The sequence below is a fragment of the Sphaeramia orbicularis genome, chromosome 12 (genome assembly GCF_902148855.1).
Source record: "Sphaeramia orbicularis chromosome 12, fSphaOr1.1, whole genome shotgun sequence".
NCBI classification, from domain to species: Eukaryota; Metazoa; Chordata; class Actinopteri; order Kurtiformes; family Apogonidae; genus Sphaeramia; species Sphaeramia orbicularis.
The window spans coordinates 45,869,016-45,889,539 of NC_043968.1; the positions used below are offsets into that span (position 1 = coordinate 45,869,016).

Sequence of the window (20,524 nt, forward strand, 5' to 3'; positions counted from 1 at the left end):
GGTGCTACGGATGGTTCACGAAATGTCTCTGGTACTACTTTTCAAAGTCCTAAATTATTTATCCAGTGTGGGTTTATCTGGAAGGAAACCATGCAGTTAGTATCAGGAGAGGTTGAATTTAATGTATGCACAGTTTCATTGCTGTGGAAGAACTCCTTCTTAGTCAGGCTATGAACTTTTCAGCCCCCCCCCCCCCCCCCCCCCCCCTCGTACAGCTGAATAACCACCTGAGTGTTTTTGACATTTTTTTTCTGTCATTCTGACTACATGCTAATGCTTTTGGACTCACAGCTCCTTAAGGTGACTGAGCGAACGGATGGCCATGGGAAACTCAACCAGACTGTTGTAGTTCAGATCCCTGAGACAGAGAGAGAGAGACCAAAAGACAAACAGAGGGTTTAACATAATTTTGATTAATGGTTACAATGTTTCACCAGTGAATTATTATGATGATTCTGTCAGCAACTGATGTATCAGGTAGAGGCCATGAGCAGTGGTTTCCCCAAACCATTAAGTCATAAACCCACTTTTAAAAAACTGTCATCTTTTTTGTTTGTTTGTTTGCTTTGAAGTTCCTTGATTTAGAAATATGTAATTGGTAAGTTTCAGTCATACACGTGTTAAGAAACAAATCAGGGTGAAACATGCTAGCTTCAGTTTTACACAGGGGCAGAAAGTGACAGTACACCATCCATCTTCATGTAAACTCTAATCAGTGACTCAAACACAGCCAGGAAATGCCTCTTCTACTCTGCAAAAGAACATGTCTAGGAGTAATGGTGACACATCTAAAGGTTACTGTTTTTTATCTAAACATCACAGAATGGAAATTAACATTAACCCTAAAAGACCCAGTGTTTCTTTTGTGGTAGTTTCCAAATGAATTTTTTTTATCTATATTTAACCTTTCTTAAGTGATTTATCACCATTTATTGTAATATTATCTTCTTTATTTTGTGTTTTTTCAGTGAAAATCGGGAACTCTCCTTCAATTTAATGTAGTGATCATGTAGATCAGAGTAAAATTGAGGCTTTTTATATTAAAAACATAGAAAACTGAATAAAAAGTGAAATTTTTAGCAAAGATATCAATAGCTGAACATAAAAACAAGTGTCTCCATCCACTGTCATTGATCCAACTCCATGGGTTTTACTGGTGAGTCAGTGCTGTAGAAGATGACGGTGTTTCCATGTTCACTACAAAGCCTCTGACCATGAAAAGATGACAAACTGTATTTTACACCAATTATTAACATGTATTGACGGGATTAGTGAATCAACAGGTATTAAACATTTTAATTCAGTAGATGCTTTTGGTCAGTTGTAGATGTTTGGGGCTTTATGGGTTAAATGTCAGCACAGAATGAAGAAGAATACTACCTTTATTTTCTATCATTGGGTTGTTTACTGTTTCTTTGTGCTTTAGAGAACCAACTCAAAACTGTATCCATTCTAGATCTACAGGTGAAGAGAAAATATACTCTCACTGGGTTATCTATATCTATTCCAGATATTTTTTTTTTACCAAGTTAAGAGCTCTAGGTTGGAATAACACAGTGGTATCAGTAAAAAGATGGCAACAATGGGGAAATATTTGGTCATAAATAGGTAATAATGTTGTTATAGCATATAAATATCAAATTAATAACCACTGAATAACTCCAGTTTTATCCAATTAAAACTTCTTTGAAGTATAAATATTAATAACCATATTTCCATATATTAATACTAAAATCTATTGTAAGCTGCAAACATTCTCTTTCATTACAAGTAAAGAATATATGAATGATCTATAACCATGGGAAACATAGTACCTGTTTAATTTTTTCACTGGTTATTACTGGAGTGTCAATGAACAGGTCTGTACTGGTAGTGATGAACTCTAGACTGGAAATATAAAATTTATATTGCAAGTTATGATCTGTGTGCTGCAACTATCCAACCATAGCTTTTCTACAGGTGATGATCAAGTACATTCCAATAGCACATCTCTATATATGGGAATGTCTGTACAGAAGAATAGTATCTTTATGTTAGCTGGATAATGGAGAGGCCAGCGCCACAACGCCCTGGGAACGTCGGCTTGAAGCTGGGAATGTGTTTCATGTAAATGTTTGTATTTGAAGCTTGATGTTGAGCTTAATCTTTTTTCCTTCTTTTACATTTATTAAAGAAACATTTAACCATAGCTGTTTTTTTTCTCTTTTCTTTCATCACCAGTAGAGACTAGAGCATTCTTGGAGTCGACACATGGCTTCAATTAGGTCCTCTCATCCATCTCTGGGATGCAGGTGGCTATTACACACATACACACATACATACACACACACACACACACAAAGCTGCCACATTGTGAAAATACCATTAAATTGAAATTGCTTCAGTCTGGTTTGTAGTGTGTGAGTATGTGTGTGTGTCCAGAGGATGATTTGCAACAAGAACTGGCATAATGTCAGCCAAAATAGATCAAATCTGTATCAAATTTACAGGGTTATGATTGGATGACAGTAGGATAAGAAGTGACTGATTTTGGTATTTTTTCTGGGAGATTCTGAGGTTTTAGTAAAGAGTTATTATCACGTAATACTGTAAAATGCACTTATATGGTGAATAGTGGATATGAGGTGCTGAAACTGTTTGTGTTTGAACTTCAGGGCATAAGTCAGTTTAATGTGGACACTATCCATTTACAGGTCGAGATTTTTATACTGAGATGCTATTAAAAAAGCCTTCGGTGATTTATGTTACACTTAAAGCAAATAGGCTTTATAAAAGGTTACGTGAAAACTCTTTTTTCAGACATGCCTTGTCACTTCAATCACCAGGTACACAATAAAACACAACATTCCTGTTACAGGAATATGTGTGTAAGCCATGTGTTCCACATCATCCAGAAAGGTAAAAGGTCAATTCAAGTCAAATGAATGTTATTTATATTCCCTCCATAACTCACTTCTGCCTCAAGTAGCTTTACAGTTTGAAGAATATATGATGCCCTGTGTTAAGGTGCTTCTACACCTGCAGACTTCATTCTATTTGAGTCCCACTGGAGTGTTTTTTTGCCCTTAGTGTGATTCATTTTCATCATCAGGTGTGTAATTGATGTTTGTTTGTGTCTTTGTTTATACTTTTTGGTTTGGTGTGTTTCTTTGTTTGTTTACACTCTAGCACCAAAATTACTGGTTGAATTCACACCAGATTTGGTTTATACATTGCTGATGACCAAGAATAGATCTCATTACATTTTGGGAACAGTAGGTCAAAGTTACAATTTTTTATGAATTTTTCAAATTTTTTCCCTATTTACTTATAATGGGCAAAATTTCAAATGTCTGTAGCAGCAAAACGATTGGTTGAATTCATACTAACTTGGGTTTATAGATTGCCAGTGACCCAGAATAGATGTGGTTACATTTTGCGAAAATTAGGTCAAAGTTCAAATGTTCAATGAATTTTTTTACATCTTTTTTTTTTCTCCCATTTAGTTATAATGGGCGAGATTTTGCATGTCTATAAAAACATCAATTTTGTTTCAGTTTACTTCAGACTTGGCACATATATAGAGGCAATTGATATGTTGACATCAACACATGCATAGACATGATGACATCAGCTGGATCAATGCCAAAATAACCTACAAAATGCACGAGGGGCAGACTTTGTTGTGCCTGGTACCACTCGTTCCAAACAGTTTTGGCCTGGTTTTGGTACAAAAAATGGTTAGTTTGTGCTGGGAAACAGCACTGATCTGCCCAAACAATCACTAAGGCGTACTTTACAAGTTTACTTAACATCTTCTGTAGACAGTGGTGCTTTGCATTCTGGGATGCAGCAGAGTGAGCAATTGAGTAGTTCCATAAAAGTTCCATAAAAGCCTGCCCTGTTCTTATATGATGCAAACTGTACAAACTCGTGTAATATGAGAAACATTTATCCAGAGATTAACTCAAGGTCCCAAACTGATGCAGAATATGCAGTAGTCAGGTCACTTCTTCCTGTATTTACTTTCTGCCTGCCATCCCAGTTACATCTGTCCAATAAATGAAGTGATCACTCTCACAAGGTTTGTGACACATTTCACTGGATTTTTGTCTTTGTGAAAAGAAACCAAATCAAGAACATTCAGACCAGAGCAAATGAATTAAAGCTGTAACTGTAATAAAACTAAAACTGTAATAAAGCTAAAACTTCCTGGAAAAAGCCACAAATATAAGATTGCAGGTTGTTGTGACAGTGGACAAGACCTGAACCTCCACCCCTGCCATGAAGACTGATTTAAATGAATCTGAGGGCTGCAATTTTTCTGGTGGAAAAGCTAATGAATGTTTTATGATTTTTTTTTCTCTCAAAAGAATTAGATTAATGAGAGATGCAATAAAAACCACTTTCTAGTTTATAGGTTTACTGTTAACCAGCCTTTCATCACTAACTGGAACCAGGAAGTCTATATTTAGGTGAAGAGGATGGGGCCAGGTGAAGCTCGACACTGACGTGAATGTAGTGTGTGTGTTCTCCAAAAACACAGGCATGTTTTTCATTTTTCCATTTTAATTTCCGTTTTCTTCTGTTTGTGTTTGTAGTTTCAGATGAACATGAGTCTCTGCTGTCGTTTATTATTGCTGATCCTACAGGTACACAGCCTGCTAACACACACACATAAACACATGCTGCCGGTATGTGTGTGTGTTTGCATGAATAGTAATTATGATTAGCATACAGCCAGGGCCACACACAGAGCCCATCCAACACACACAGACACACACGGAAGTATTTCCAAATGAAGGCAGTGTGTGTTTGTGTGTTTAAACCTGCTTCTCTGGTTGACTGAGAAAACAGAAACATTTCTATACACACACACACACATTCCTCAGAAAACACACAAACTAATTCATGCAGACACACACCAACATAAACACACTGGTTAATCTGCTCTGACTCCTGCTAATAACCAAAAAAATTCTGATCACATGCTAACAAAAAAAAAAAAAAAATGCATGCCATTCAAGCTCGTAGCAGCAGCATGAAAACATTAAATTTTCTAAAATGCATGTCAAAGTAAGTTTCTGAAAGGTGCTAAAAAGTCAGAAAGAGGCTGAGAGGAGCTGAAGATGGGCCAAATGTCCAGGTGTCCACGTGAATCACAAGAGCCACATTAACAGTTAAAGGTTAAAATTAATTCACATTATTATCCTATAGGGTCTTGGCCTCTACATTTTACACAGCACCTAGCATTAACATTAGCTTTAGCATTAGCATTAGCACACCTTTAGTGAGCTGCCACTGAAGGTGTTTAAGGGACTAACTCTTCAACAGCTCAACACAGGTCCAACTTTGAATGGAACCTGGAACCCTCTATATAGTATACTACTATTAGTCCATATGTGGTGGTCTGAAAAACTTTGAGTGTTTAAAGTGCTTTAAAATCTACCTATTTAAAAATATTACTATGTTTATAACAGTTTTGTTTTCCCCACCTCCCCTTGCCTATGGTCCTGCCCACTTGTGTTACTGTATTTCAAACAGACTAGCTGACAAAGGCAGTGGAAAAAGATATAATTGTACATTGCATTTTTTCCCCTAATGTCAATCCGATATTTCCTAATAAATCAACATTACCAGTACAGTTCCTGTTGGAATCGATACAAAGTTTGGCAGACCCCCTCTGACGGGCAGGTGGGCCTCACACCTCTGTTTAGAGGGTGTTAACACTGATTTTTATGTAAATTCCATGCAGCAGAGTAATCCCAAGCAGTCGACTCTACATCAGGATCAAGATGGGCAGTCTCAAGATTATTCTAAAACTGGAAGTGGAAGGTTGAGCACTTTTCACTAATAAAACACAGATTCTTATGTGTAATTCCACCAGCTTTGATGTGTTTCACCACAGTGAATTTATATAATTTAGTTCACAGCCTCAAAAGTAACATGCTGTAGTATTTGATTAATCAAAACTTCTGTAAAGCAAAAGTAAACTGTAAGTGTAGTAGTAGATAATGTGAGAATTATATTCAATAATACAATATTTTATGCAAACTATTTAACATTTATTACAGTTTATTAAGATGTATATGTTCATTAAATAAGGATGCATCATTGTATCAGCTGGACATTGGCATCAGCTATTATTTGCTGATACTGTCCAATATTTGTATCAACGTATAAGACAGTGTTTTTCAACCTTGGGGTCGGGACCCCATGTGGGGTCACCTGGAATTCAAATGGGGTTACCTGAAATTTCTAGTAATTTATAAAAATAAAGATAAAAACCCACTAATAAAAATATATGGTGAGTTGAGAGAGACAATTATAATCCATAAAAGACATGACAAACTCTGAAGCTGAAACTGAAGCACTGTGGTACTGTTTATCTTTCAAATGTTCCTTGTGGTCAGTTTAAGATGCTGCAGCTCTTTCATAATTCATAGTTAGAGTTATTGTTGGTTCAGTATTAATTGTCAGCCTTGTAAATACAAGCTGAACTGACTGTATATATCCTGACCAAGGAAAATAAAATTCTCACTTTGTGCAGTAATCTACAGCTGGCTTTTCTGCCTCCGTCCATAATAATATACATTTTATAGACTAAATGTCATCTAAAAATTAACGTTTATTCGCAACATAGAATAGCAAACTATTACATTATCAAAAGCAAAATTTATTTTAGCAAAAAAATGTCTCCATTTTGAATGTCTGGGGTTGCCAGAAATTTGTGATGTTAAAATGGGGTCATGAACCCAAAAAGGTTGGGAACCACTGGTATAAGGTGTCCTCTGACTAATGGAAGTGGCAAATACACTGTTGCCCATACAGTTAGAATAGTTTTGTTTTCAGACACATTTCTATTTATACACATCAGTAATCACCTTTGACCATGTGCAATGATTACAGACTGAGTCCCAGTTACACTTTATCTGTCAAGAATAAGAATAATCATTAAAACTGAAACTGTTAATACCTAAGTAATACTATTCATACACTGATTACAACAACATTATTTTATGGTACATGTGTTACACTTATTGACTGGAAGCAGATAAACAAGTCTATATTAAGCAATATATGACTATGGAATTGGGGTGGGTATAAATACATTGTACTTCTTCCCACTCCTTTTCAGGCGAATACGTACATGTCAGGTATATGTTTATGTATGTAGGCTATGTGTATAGAGCGGCAAATATTTACCTTTATGGTCAACAGTGTATTTATCTGCTGTGTAAGATTTTTTTTTTTTTTTTGTATTTATAATGAAGATTTCTTTATGAAGAGGAAAAATAACAACAACAAAATAAAGAAGCATAAAGTAACATCATTATTGGCATCAGCTATATGCATAAACAGCTGTTTTTTTTTTTTTTTTTTTTTTTTTTTTAGAATTTTGCAGTTAGTGCAAAACCATGATTAAGATATTTCCTAAAAGTAACCTCCTACAGCATGTAGTAAAATAGAACCTGAGTAAAATGCTGTTATACCTTTGTAAGAGAAAGTGAAATGCTTGATTTACTAAATTCCCCCAAAACTCAAAGACAAAAACAGCATTAAATTGTATCATTTTAGTTTAAAAACATAATTATTAGACTTTCACCAGTGTTAAACCTCTTTCTCATCTTATAACTCTTCACTCTGACCCCAACTCAACCCTGACCGCTGCAACTCTTCCCCAAAACACACACACACACACACAACTCACAGCGTCTCCAAACTGTGGAGTCCGTGGAAGCAGTTTGTTCCCATGGAAACGATCCTATTGTTGTTAAGATGCCTGAGGAGAGAGAGAGAGAGAGACTGATGGACTAATGAAGCAGACAAAGACTGTGTGTGTGTGTGTGTGTGTGTGTGTGTGTGTGTGTGTGTGTGTGTGTGAGTGTGTGTGTGTGTGTGTGTGTGTGTGTGTGCGTGCGTGCGTGCGTGCGTGCGTGCGTGCGTGTGTGTGTGTGTGTGTGTCTTTTTAAAAGGGGCCCCGGGGCCTCTCAAGAAGGTTTTTTTTCTTTTGGTAATTTCATGCAAATTAGCTTCAAGCCAACTGGACAAAAGAAATGACAGCAGACTTCAATGCTGCCGCACTGAATGCCATCACACACATTCTCACACACACACAAACACACAAACTAAGAGTTTTGCATGTTATTAATGAGCTAATTCAGACAGACAGGGACAGTCGCGGCTATGGTTAAACTTAATGCAGCGACAGCTCCTAGCAACAGTCTACACATAGACTGACATAAACAAAAACATCACTAAAGAAGTGTGTTTCCACAGGCCTAAAGAGAAAAACTGGACTTCATGGGATTTTTGATTAGTACTATTATTACAGCAAAGCTAGTTGTAAATTGAGGAACATTTTGCAGATTTTCTTAAATTTGTGCAGATTACAGTTTAACATTTGTGCACACACAGAAAAATTGCTTTATACATGTAAAAATTTGAGTTATAGTTGTAAATTTGAATGCAGGTACAGTATGCTGACTCATTTACACATTTACACATCTATAGTGCATGCATACAGAACTGAAAGAGACATGGAAAATTACAGGTCTTAACACACCAGGGCCAAATAAATGATGAATAAACAACAGGAAAATGCCACATACTCTCCCGCAAATATTTCATGTCAAAACTACTCATACAGCCTGTGATTGTAAACCATAAAAAGGCAGAAATGATTAATGTCAGAAATAACAATGGATTCAGACTCATTTAACTCTATGATAACTCAGTGTTTCTCCGTGTGCATCTGATTCAGCGTTTTCGTTGGGGTATACGTGTAGTGTCAAATGTGCCTGGATTTGATTCATGTTGCATTAACATTACAGAAGGTTCCCATTGTTCCAAGGATCTTCTTTGGGTATGTCAACTTGTTTTCCATTATCTTCATCATTGCTCCGCCATTTTTTATACGAACCAATAAATAGAAAATTAACAGGTGATGGGGTAATCTTCTAACTAAATCGTTCATATGTAAAGATCTTAATACTGCTACAGTAACAGATAATAGTTTGTATTTTTGTGTACATACAGTACCACCAGGCGGCCCAACTTGCTGAAGGCGTGGTCCGGGACATGGCTGATGTGGTTCAGAGCCAGTGTCATGGCCTGCAGGGCAGGCAGCTCGTTCAGGGCCGCCACTGGTACCTCCGTCAGGGAATTGTCATCCAACCACAGGTGACGAAGGGAACGCAGGCCGGAGAAGCACCCACTGGGAACACTGGAGATGTGATTGGCATCGAGACGGCTGCAGACACAAAGTCCACATTGCAATCATGTTTCAGGTCTTATGTTACATGCCAAAAATGATTCCATCATTTGCAATTAAACAAATATATTTATTAAGACACAATAAATTTCAATTAGTTCTTTAATTGTTACAAGAGTTTAAGTCATAAAAAAGGGAGTATTGTGACCAGCCCAATGTTTACATGTTTTAATCAACAAAATTAACAAAAAACAAAGGAATTCCATCCATCCATCTGAACCACTTAGTTACACCATGGATGTGTCACCATCATCATTCATCAAGGGAAAAACAAACAAAGAAATTGGAGTAGGAATATTATTGATTCCATGTTTTTTTGTTTTTTTAGCATAATTTCTCTTGTTGTTTCTTTTCTTGAATGTGATTCATATTTGTTACCTCCGCCAGGAGGTATTGTGATCGCTTTGCTTTGTGTGTTTGCGTGCATGCATGCATGCATGTTTGTTTGTTTGTTAGCAAGATAGCTCAAAAAGTTATGGACGAATTTTCATGAAATTTTCAGGAAATGTTGATATTGGCACAAGGAAGAAATGATTAAATTTTGTTGGTGATCGGGGGTGGGGGGGGCCATGGGGGCCCACTGATCTGCCTTGGCGGAGGTCTGCACTGTCCGAGTGCTATTCTTGTTGTTACTGGGATGCATTAGTTTGATATTTATTTGACTGTCAAAATTCTGAAACAAACAGCCTAGAAAGCATTTCCAGTCTTTCTGCACTGAGCCGTAATGAAGGTGGATGTAGAACTTCAGTGTCAACAAAGTAACAAGCAAAATTCAAGTCTGAAATGGGATGTTGTTTCTAGCTGAGTCCTCACTTTACTTTGAAACCGTTCAAGAGCACCATTAAAGATCAAGTGTCTGAGCAGCTCAGAGGAATGACCGGCAGGCTGCCCAAGCACCACTCAACAAGACGATGTGCTCTTCAGCCAAATGAAAGTTTTAATGAGCACAGGCTTACTGCTGAGAGTGGAAGTATGTGTGCTGTTTGTGGAGGGGGTTTGTGAGTCACAGCAAGGAGTTGCAAAGATTATCTTGGCATCATGAGACATTTTTTAAGGCTAAGTCGGACGTTATTCTATATTTTGTCTAATGTCAACAAATCCTGTAACTAGAATTATCACAGTTGTTACAGTTTATATCCAGACTCTGTCCAGACTCAATATGAAGACTTCATATACTAGACTACACTACACAAACAATAAATACTTTGAATGAATTCAAAGAAGGAATAGTGGTGAAATAGAGGTTGTAACTATACTGACATGTATAACCCTAGTGAATCATTTCCAGTGAGAACATGCTGTCTTCACCTATAGATTATAGGGGAATATGGTGTTGAATAATGGATAGAAATGTGTTTCTACTGAATAGTATTATGTTACAATAAAGCCGATCTTTAACCTGTTATTTATGTTGTATGTGTAATGTCACAACTTTTTTGTTTTACTCTGTTATTTGTGTGAAATTTTTGCCACAAGCCTCTGAATTCTTGAGTAACAGCCAAAAACCTATCTTGTGAGGGCAAAGTGACCTTGAACTTTACCAGCATTTAATCAGTTCAGTCTTCAGTCCATGTGAACGTTTGTGCCAAATCTGAAAAATTCCAACACGTCACATTTCTAACAGGGAAAGAGGGACAACCCAAAACCATAATGCCTCTGGCCCTGGCTATCACCAGCATAAAAACTAACCATGTGTGACCCATCTGTAGCTCTCAGCTCCAAACTCATTGGTTCCTGATCTGACTATAGCTGAAATCAAGCTTTATGTGTCCTTTATTTTTTTAACTTTTGGTTTGCAGTTTGGGTACAGATGTCCTGCTGTCATACTTGACATTGATTGGGTTATACCTGAGTCTGATGCAGGTTGATACTTCAGTTCATTCTTGACCTTTTCTTTCTTTTATTCTATTTTCTTATTCTGTTTTTTGGGTCCCAGTAACCTTGAGTTCGGTAATTGGTCAGGATCTGAACCATTCCACACTGTAAATGAACCAAACCATGGTTCAGTTTGAGCTGGACTGAGACCACCTCCTGGACTTTCCCATACCTTAGATGTTTGGTCTGGTTTAATCCAAACCAAATTTTCAGTTGTGAAACCTCCCCTAGATCACAGTGAGGACCAATAACCCAAAAGAGATGATCCTAATAGACATGATTCAGTCCCCTGAATCATGCTCAACTCATTTACAGTGTGAAAATGCTTTTTCAATAGTGTGAATTTCAGACCAATTACAGGAAGCTCTGTATGGCTGTGATTGTAGGTAAATACACTATACCAGGGGTGTTCAAATCCGGTCCTTGAGGGCCAGTATCCTACATGTTTTAGATAGTTCCCTCTTCCAGCACACCTGGAAGCCATTACATTGTTATCAGGCATCTGCAGAGCATGATGATGAGCTGATCATTAATTGAACCAGGTGTGCTGGAAGAGAGAAATATATAAAACACGCAGGATACCGGCCCTCAAGGACCGGATTTGGACACCTCTGCGCTATACTATTCTTTAGGTCTAACAGGCAGATCTATTTGAATGAAGTCCTATGGGAGAAGTGGCTCAGTTCACTGAATAAACAACTACTTAATGAAAAAAAGTTGGTTTAATACCAATCAGACAACTTCTGTGATCACTTTTACCATCTTATCCATGGATTAGAAGATTACAATGCCACTTGAAGACCTAACATTAATTAAATGACCATTTAGTGTTTGAAGTATTACAGTAGATGAGGCCCAATTACAGCAGCTCCACAGTCTGTGACATAACCAAACCATTGACCAAACATACACAAAGTTTTACATCTTTTTCTTCTTCATTAAAATCTAAGGTAAAAATCATCTAACATATCTAGCATATGATTAATCTCAACACCACTGAATCATAAAATCAACTGTCATAATCATTAGGACGCTATGTAATGTATGGAGCTGATATGATTGTCTCATAGTGATACACATGACCGCAGCTTGAGCTAATTAGTCACAGGTTAGCTGTTACGTTTTCTTCCACAGTAATCTTTCATCTTTAGCCCTAAGTATCTTTGCTATCATGGCTAAAAAAAGAAAAAAAAAAAGTTTGGTTTGTGCCATTGTCCTGGTCAGGTTTCACACCTGCAAATTTGGTTCAGATTGAACTGAGAAAACAGAAAGCCCAGACAAAAATGAGGCAGAAGTGAAAGCACCCTGAGTCAAAAACCCAGACTTTTTAGATGTCACATGGTGTGGACAGGTCTGGGTACACATAAACAAGACTTTGTATCACACTTCAAAGGAATCTTAAAATATTTTTCTGTTTTAAGTGAACAATTTCCAGTTACGAGGGACAAGTTAGGTCAGCTCATACAGCATAAACGTGTGTTCTGTAGATACAAAGAGAGCTGTCTGTCTGTCTGTCTGTCTGTCTGTCCGTCTGTCTGTCCTAACAATACCTCCTCTGTTCACACACAGGGAGAAGAGAAGGATGGGACTACACATAATGGTCCATCAGATAAATGAGAGTTTAGCAGAGAGAGACCTTAGACAACAAGAGAGACTCAGACGTCTCCATTCTTATACCCTTATCTACACACACACACACACACATGCACACACACACACACACACACACACACACACACACTTTAGTCTCATTTTACTCTTTGGTGGAAAGGAATCTTCAGTCACACACACATGGAGCAGTATATTAATGTATGTAGTGCAGACAGTGTGTTCTCTCAGCCTGATAACACACGGTAATTATACTGAAACTGTACCCGTGTGTGTGTGTGTGTGTGTGTGTGTGTGTGGGTGTGTGTGCGTGTGTGTGTGTGTGTGTGTGTGTGTGCGTGTGTGTGTGTGTGTGTGTGTGGTGTGTGTGTGTGTGTGTGTGTGTTGTGTGTGTGTGTGTGTTTGTGTGTGCATGCGTGCAGGCGTGCAGGCGTGTGTGTGTGTGTGTGTGTGTGTGTGTGTCTCACAGCGACTGTAGGTTGTGCAGGTTGTTGAAGGCCTCATCTGGAACAGACCTCAGCTGGTTGTTCTGAAGCATCCTGTAAACAAGCAACAGGGAAAATTAAAACTGAAATATTACTAGACAATTTGTATTAATAGTAGTGTAACAAGTGGTACAATAGTTGACTAAATTACTACAAACTGTCACCCTGAATAAAAAGAGTCCTTCAAAATGAATACACTACAGAAACATAATAGAAAGAACTGGTAAACATGCAAAACATAAACAATCAACAGAGAGCAGAAATGTTGTTTTAACTGCAGAAACGAAATGTCCAAAAGTACAAACACACAAAAGAAACCTTCAAAGTATCTCTGTGAATGATTAGCACCAGTAAACATACCACACATTATTACTGTATGTGTGTATGTGTGGACTTACAGCACTTTGAGGTTGTAGAGGCCGCTGAATGCTCCTCTAGGGATGAACGACAGATCATTTCCTGCCAAACGCCTGAGACAAATGGAGATACAAAGCCAAATATCAATTAATAAATGGATATATTATGCATAAGTAATAATAAAATAATAATACATCGGTTTTAAGTAGACACAGTAATGTTTTCAACACCCAAAAAAAGAAAATACTATCTTTAATTTGAAAAAAAAAAAAGATTTGTCCATGGTTAAAACCAGCAAAACTATAAACTGTGATTTTTCTCTGTCTGTCTGTCTGTCTGTCTGTCTGTCTGTCTGTCTGTCTGTCTGTCTGTCTGTCTGTCTGAATAAATGTTAATATTTGATGTACAGATTTTAACTTGTGTACAAATACATAGAAACATTTTTTACATTCTTTTGCATTTAGTTACACATTGCATGATATGAGTCAGGTTACATTTGCATCCCATTATTTTTTAACATTTCAAAATAGGAAAGATGTTTTTTTCTAAATAGACAGAATATGCACATCACCCACTTATACATGAACATGTATAAGTTATACAGTATACTATGTAAAATGTGGTTTCACTAAGCCATGAATTTTCATAATGCTGCACGTTTCTGTAGGTTCACCAAGTTAATTGTAATAACTTAATACCACACACAGTGAATTGCAGTTTAAGGTTTACATCATTTGGACTCAGAGCTGTTCCACAGAATCACATGCCTTATTCAGACCCCACATGAACATGAGTCCTGAATGATCCGATCACATGTGAACAGCTCTATAACAAGGTGTGAATGCTCTGAGGACACATTAAGAGGTGGTCTCTGAGGCATATGTTCACATTCTTTAGTCTGGTTAACAACAGACGGCCATGGCTCAGGTGGTAGAGCGGGTCGTCCAATAACCGAAGGGTTGGCAGTTCGAATCCCACTCTATCCTAGTCAGTCCGTTGTGTCCTTGGGCAAGACACTTCACCCTCCTTGCCTCCAGTGCCACTCACACTGAGTATATGAGGTGTATGAATGCGTATGAATGTTCGGTGGTGGTCGGAGGGGCCGTGGGCACGAACTGGCAGCCACACTTCTGTCAGTCTGCCCCAGGGCAACTGTGGCTACAAATGTAGTTTACCACCACCAGAGGGGGAATGTGAGAGCAAATGAATAATGGCTCAATAATGTAAAGCGCTTTGGGTATCTAGAAAAGTGCTACATAAAATCTAATCCATTATTATTATTAACACACATGTGTTGGGACAAACTGAAGGACTGTCTTCTCAGCTGATGTCATCTGCATGAGTTGAACTTAGCGTCTCACTAAAGTATTCTGAAGACCACAAACATATATTATAGGGGCTTCATCTTCGCAGTTCTGCCTGAGAGTACTGAAATAACGCACTGCAACTTTTTTTTCTGAGAAAATAAAACATCCACAGATCACATAGGTACAAGTTCATAAATATGTTTTAAGCACTTGAAGACTCAATCATCACTGAAATGTATGTTGGACAAGAACCAATAAAGCAAATAGAGTGGTCAGAGTTGTCATGTTGGTATTTGACCTAATTTGCCTGATATACAGTGTCACCTCATGTGCTGAGTAACGAGCAAGAAAACAACCCACATTAAAAATCGCTGACTGCTTTTGATCTACACAGTGACAAAAGAGTATGCACAAATATTACAAACTGAGTCTGTTGAGCATAAGATGAAACCTTATGCTATGATTTAGGCTATGGAGGAGCTTGTTTATTCATACATAAATGTGGAAATGAGTCCTAGTTTAAATAACTGGTTTGCAAGTTCTATGTTGTGCAGTTTTATAATGAGAAATTACTATTGGGCTGTTGCACTAATGTTACAAGGATCTGTAGCAGAGTCTATAATGATGTGTTTTTTGTACTGTATGATGAGTGTTACGTGTGATAAATTTCTCCATTTGGGGATTAATAAAGTGATCTATCTATCTATCTATCTATCTATCTATCTATTGATCGATTGATCGATCGATCGATCGATCAGTCTGTCTGTCTGTCTGTCTAAATGATTGTGAAAATGTGATTTATTGTTGATAGATAACTGAGACTCAGTATGTAATCATTGTACCTGATTGAAGGTGATTACTGATGTGTACAAATAGGGATAAAAAAGAGGAATGTGTCTCAAAACAAAATTATTGCAGCTTTATGGACAATAGCTAAAATAGTCAGATAACGTAGACCCTCACCCCCTTAGACTATATTCATCTCAGAAGGATTCCACTGTGCCCTGAACACACTCAAATATACAACCATGACATGGATTCATGTTTCTATCATTTACTGTTTCAAAGTTTCTTGTGGTGGAGTGGATGTGATTTCAACAACAATACCGTCAGTTCCATTATCAGAAGTTCTTACTACATCGCACATGAAATACCAATGAGCAATGAGTGTAAATACCAAATCTGAAATTACTGTTCGCTACTGAAGTGGATTTAGAAATGAAACGAAAATATGTCCTCAGTTCTGGATCATCCTCTGGATCGGTGAGAAATAAATGATACTGATAGATGCTGTTATGTAGCATGTGTGTGATTTGTTTCAGAACAATAACTGCTTTAATTTCTGTCAAAAAATATCTGTCAGTGAAGAACAATCATCTATGGGACACACCCACTTTGTTTAGAATTTATTAGTTACAAGTTATTGAATTACATGCATGAACAGACAGTCAGACAAACAGACTGACTGGATTGTAAATACAGTTCTATGTTTTGGGAAATGACTAACAGGAGGTGGAGGAGGGTTGTTGTTTGGCTTAAAATGGGGGGGGGGGGCTTAATATCAAATACCACATTAGCCCCGATTTTCTGATGCAACAAGATGATTTAAGCACTCCTGTGTAATTTTTTTGAAATTTTCATCCAAACCCCCCCACCCCAAAAATTACTTTTTTAACTCTGAAAATCACAACTTCTACAGCTTCTCCACTCTTTTGTCCAGTGCAATGTATAAATATGTTCATGATGGGCTATTTAATGATCTTGTATGATCTTGTTTTGTATTGTAAGAGTACTTTGTACTATGAAAAGTCTAATGTCAAGGTCATGTTGTAGGTTAAAGGTCACCAAAATGCCTAGTTTTTTTAAAAAATTCATACCATTCCGACATTTTATCAAATATGTCCTAAGTTCTCTTCCCTCTAGTTTCCTGGTGGGATCCCCCAAGGCCTTTGGCCCTTTCAAAGCCACATAAGAGAAGAAATATTGCAACATGTACAAAGGGGGGCTGAAAAGTTCATAGCCTGACTAAGAAGGAGTTAATTTACAGCAATGAAACTGTGCATACATTAAATTCAACCTTTCCTGATACTAATTGCATGGTTTCCTTCCAGATGAACCCACACTGAATAAATAATTCAGGACTTTGAAAAGTAGTACCAGAGACATTTCATGAAAATGCTTGCTTTTCACCCCTCTCTCGTTCTCCCTCCCCCTCTTGAATTCAGCTTCCTGGTTTTGCACAGTTGATAAAGCTGGAGCATCATCCCCTATAGCAACTATGTCAGCATGAATGTCCTTGGGGGCTAACCCCTTTTTCTGCAGACATTTGATAAGACCACGGTGCCACGGATGGCTCACCAAATGTCTCTGGTACCACTTTTCAAAGTCCTAAATTACTTATTTAATGTGGGTTTATCTGTAAGGAAACCATGTAATTAGTATCAGGAGAGGTTGAATTTAATGTATGCCAAGTTTCACTGCTGTGGAATAACTCCTTCTGAGTCTGGCTATGAACTTTTCAGCCCCCCCTCGTACATTCCATTTGAATTTGCTGCCATTAGTGTGGTGGGAAACACTAGCACACATTTTGGCGGGAATCACTAACACTTCATTCATTCATTTTCTGAACCCGCTGTATCCTCACTAGGTCGCTTGGAGCCTATCCCAGCTACTTACGGCGGGGTACACCCTGGACATGTCGCCAGTTCATCACAGGGCTGAACATATAGAGACAAACAATCACTCTCACACTGAGACCTACAGGCAATTTAGATTCACCAATGAACCTATTAGTGCATGTCTTTGGATGGTGGGAGGAAGCCGGAGTACCCAGAGAGAACCCACGCAGACACGGGGAGAACATGCAAACTCCACAAAGAAAGGTCTCACCCCCATGGACTGGTGTTGGAATCGAACCCAGGACCTTCTTGCTGTAAGGCACCACTGCTATCCACTGCGCCACCGAGTCGCCTCCAACAGGACTTATACATGTAAATGTCAAAGTCATGTGAAACTACCGTTTGTTCTTTTTGACATGTCTATATGGATAATACATTGAGTAAATAGTTCTGTTTAATGTGTCTTATTGAATGGAAGTTGTTTGTGGTCAGGTCAATAGATGTGTTCTGAGGAGAGAACCTGAGCCCAACATTTGGAAGAACCCACATTAACTGCTTCATTCCATCAAATATGCATTTTTGACCATTTGGGTGACCTTTGACCTATAATTTGACCTTGACACTACACCGTTTGTAGTGCAAAGCACTCTTAAGACATGGCATGTCTCACAAAAAACACATTTAGGTCCCAGTATGAGCATATTGCTACATTGTACTTTATCAAAAGTGAAGAAAGTTTGAAAGTTGCCAAAAACCCCACGTTTTCAGGGTTGAAATAGTAATTTTCGGGGTGGGGGGTGTGGACTTCTTTTGAAATTTTGTCACATTTTTGTTTTCCCAAGACACGGGAGCATTAGAAAATCTGGGCTAAAGTTGAATCTGAAAATTTTCCTGAAATAAGCCCCCCCCCCCCCCCCCCCCCCACTTAAAAATGACAAAGGCAGTGTCTGGAATGTTCCTTTAAGTTCAAGTCTGAGTAGATTTTTTAACCTGACACTTGGCTATTTTTGAGCATTCTGAATTTAGTGCCTTTTAGCATTTGTAGATCTCCTGCAGGTACTCATGATATTCCCAGTAAGTCATCATCGCTGAAACCAGTAGAAAACATGCAGCTGTAATGGGTTCTGCAGGTCTGTGTGTTTTTAGAGGCCACAGAGAGTTCAGCCAGTCCGCAATGTACCTAGCATGCATCTCTGCGGTGTCCTATCGCCATAGTGACGTTTCTCACGCCACAGTGACAAATATCACACACACATAGACACACATTTGAACACACATTGCTGGCAGTCGCGCACAACAGCAGTCAGAGTCATGTTCAGGTCTCTGTGAGGTCACACCGCTCCTTATCTCTCTCCCTCGCTCTGCCTCGGAGTCTCTCGACCCTCCTGCCTCTCTTTCTTTCGTTCATCAGCTCCTGTCTTCATGAATTTGCTCACATATGACATGACACTGCTGCATGGTGAGGAGAGATGGGATTACATATCAGATCCTCACAGATATCTGAGCTGCTCGCCCGCTCAGATGGTCTCATGTCTCGTATCATCCATCTGAGTCCGTCGGTCACAGATTAGACCTTCTTAACAGTTTTAGAAAGAAAAGCAGGCTGCTGAACACCTTCCCTGTCAGTACTGGCTTTTATCCAAACCATAAGTGTTATGCTACAAAATGGGATAGAACTGACAGACTGGAAAATATGTTCTGTTTTTACATCGTCTAACCTCTCAGATTGAAAAACACCCACCTGAACCGGACCTGAATGAGTATATCAGAACAGGAGTTGATCATTAGAAAATGTCATATTTATCCTCACTGGTCAAATATATTATCACTTATCAGAAATTTTGGATTAGATTAGATTAGATTAGATTAGATTAGATTAGATTAGATTACTTGAAAACCCTCAGCCTGATTTACCAGGTGCACTACTGCCACCCAGTGGCCTGATTTAACAGTGCATGCCAAAGTTTTTGGACAGACGGACAGACGGACAGACGACTAACTGATGACAACATCCTGCGGCCAGTGTGGCCAAGGGTAAAAACTAAATAGGCTATATACATATTCACATAAGAAGTGTAATCTATAAGTGTGTGTTTTTACAGCATCTCACATTTCAGAAAGAAAGCCATTTCAAGGTACAAATGCAAAACTTCCTCTTCAGTGATCCAGCAACAGTGATTAATGTCAGTCTTTATGGAGACAAAGTCAAATGTCATTATCAGGAATTATTTATCGCTGAGTGATTTTCAAGGTTTCAAGGAGGAAGTAACACGACGTCTTACACCTTGGTGTCAAAGTGTTTAGCACATCTGCTTTCTGCACCTTCACTGGCAACAAACTGCCCCTAATGTGTGCTAATTCCTAATGATAAAGCTAGATGCTGTTTGTGTAAGATGGGTACAAATTTTGCCATGGGGATAATAAAGTAAGTTAACTTTTAATACTATCCCTCTGAGATTGTAAATACAATAACATTACTATACAATAAATACAATACATTATTATGTGTTTTCTTGAAAGTTTTAATAATTCAGTTTTGATTACCAGCATTGCTAACATTAGTTGGACAAACTATTTTCTAACTCTAACGCCCTCCAATTTCCATCATGCTGATGGGATAGTCAGAGAAGTGGCTCTAGATTATGTCTGAATGTTTGTTATGATCGTATGAGGGAGTTGGAGCTTGAGGATGGGGGCATGGTGTGGTCAGATGTGTGTATGTCTGTTGTCTGTATGTTGGCAACAGTTTCCTTTGGTTTATTTAATAGGGACCATAAACATTTATGAATTTTGCTGTATAAAAAATACATCCATGTAAATATGCCAGAATTAGTAAAAATAAATACTTTTCATCTCCAGTCCCTAGGTAGGTGACAATTCATGTTTCATAAGCTCTTCAGCTAAAACTAGGCTGCAACACTTTTCTTTGGAAGTGTCATAGTCTTTGGTTGTTCTCACTTTTTGTTGATAGTTTGAGTCTACTTATAAGGACCTTTATGCATCTGGCTATTTTAGAATAAA

The 20,524-nt window shown here is 38.1% G+C and overlaps 1 protein-coding gene across 2 annotated transcripts in view; it reads right to left on the reverse strand.

Moving 5' to 3' along the window:
- Positions 1-20,524, reverse strand: part of LOC115430684 (leucine-rich repeat-containing G-protein coupled receptor 5-like) — a 57,623-nt gene that overhangs the window by 14,335 nt on the left and 22,764 nt on the right. The window contains exons 3-7 of one of the 2 annotated variants that reach the window (XM_030150833.1): positions 13,620-13,691; positions 13,204-13,275; positions 9,017-9,232; positions 7,691-7,762; positions 290-358 (exon numbers count right to left, since the gene is read on the reverse strand). In XM_030150833.1, the coding sequence (XP_030006693.1) occupies positions 290-358; positions 7,691-7,762; positions 9,017-9,232; positions 13,204-13,275; positions 13,620-13,691 (501 nt within the window). The remainder of the gene's footprint in view (positions 1-289; positions 359-7,690; positions 7,763-9,016; positions 9,233-13,203; positions 13,276-13,619; positions 13,692-20,524) is intronic. The other variant, XM_030150834.1, reaches the window with a different exon arrangement.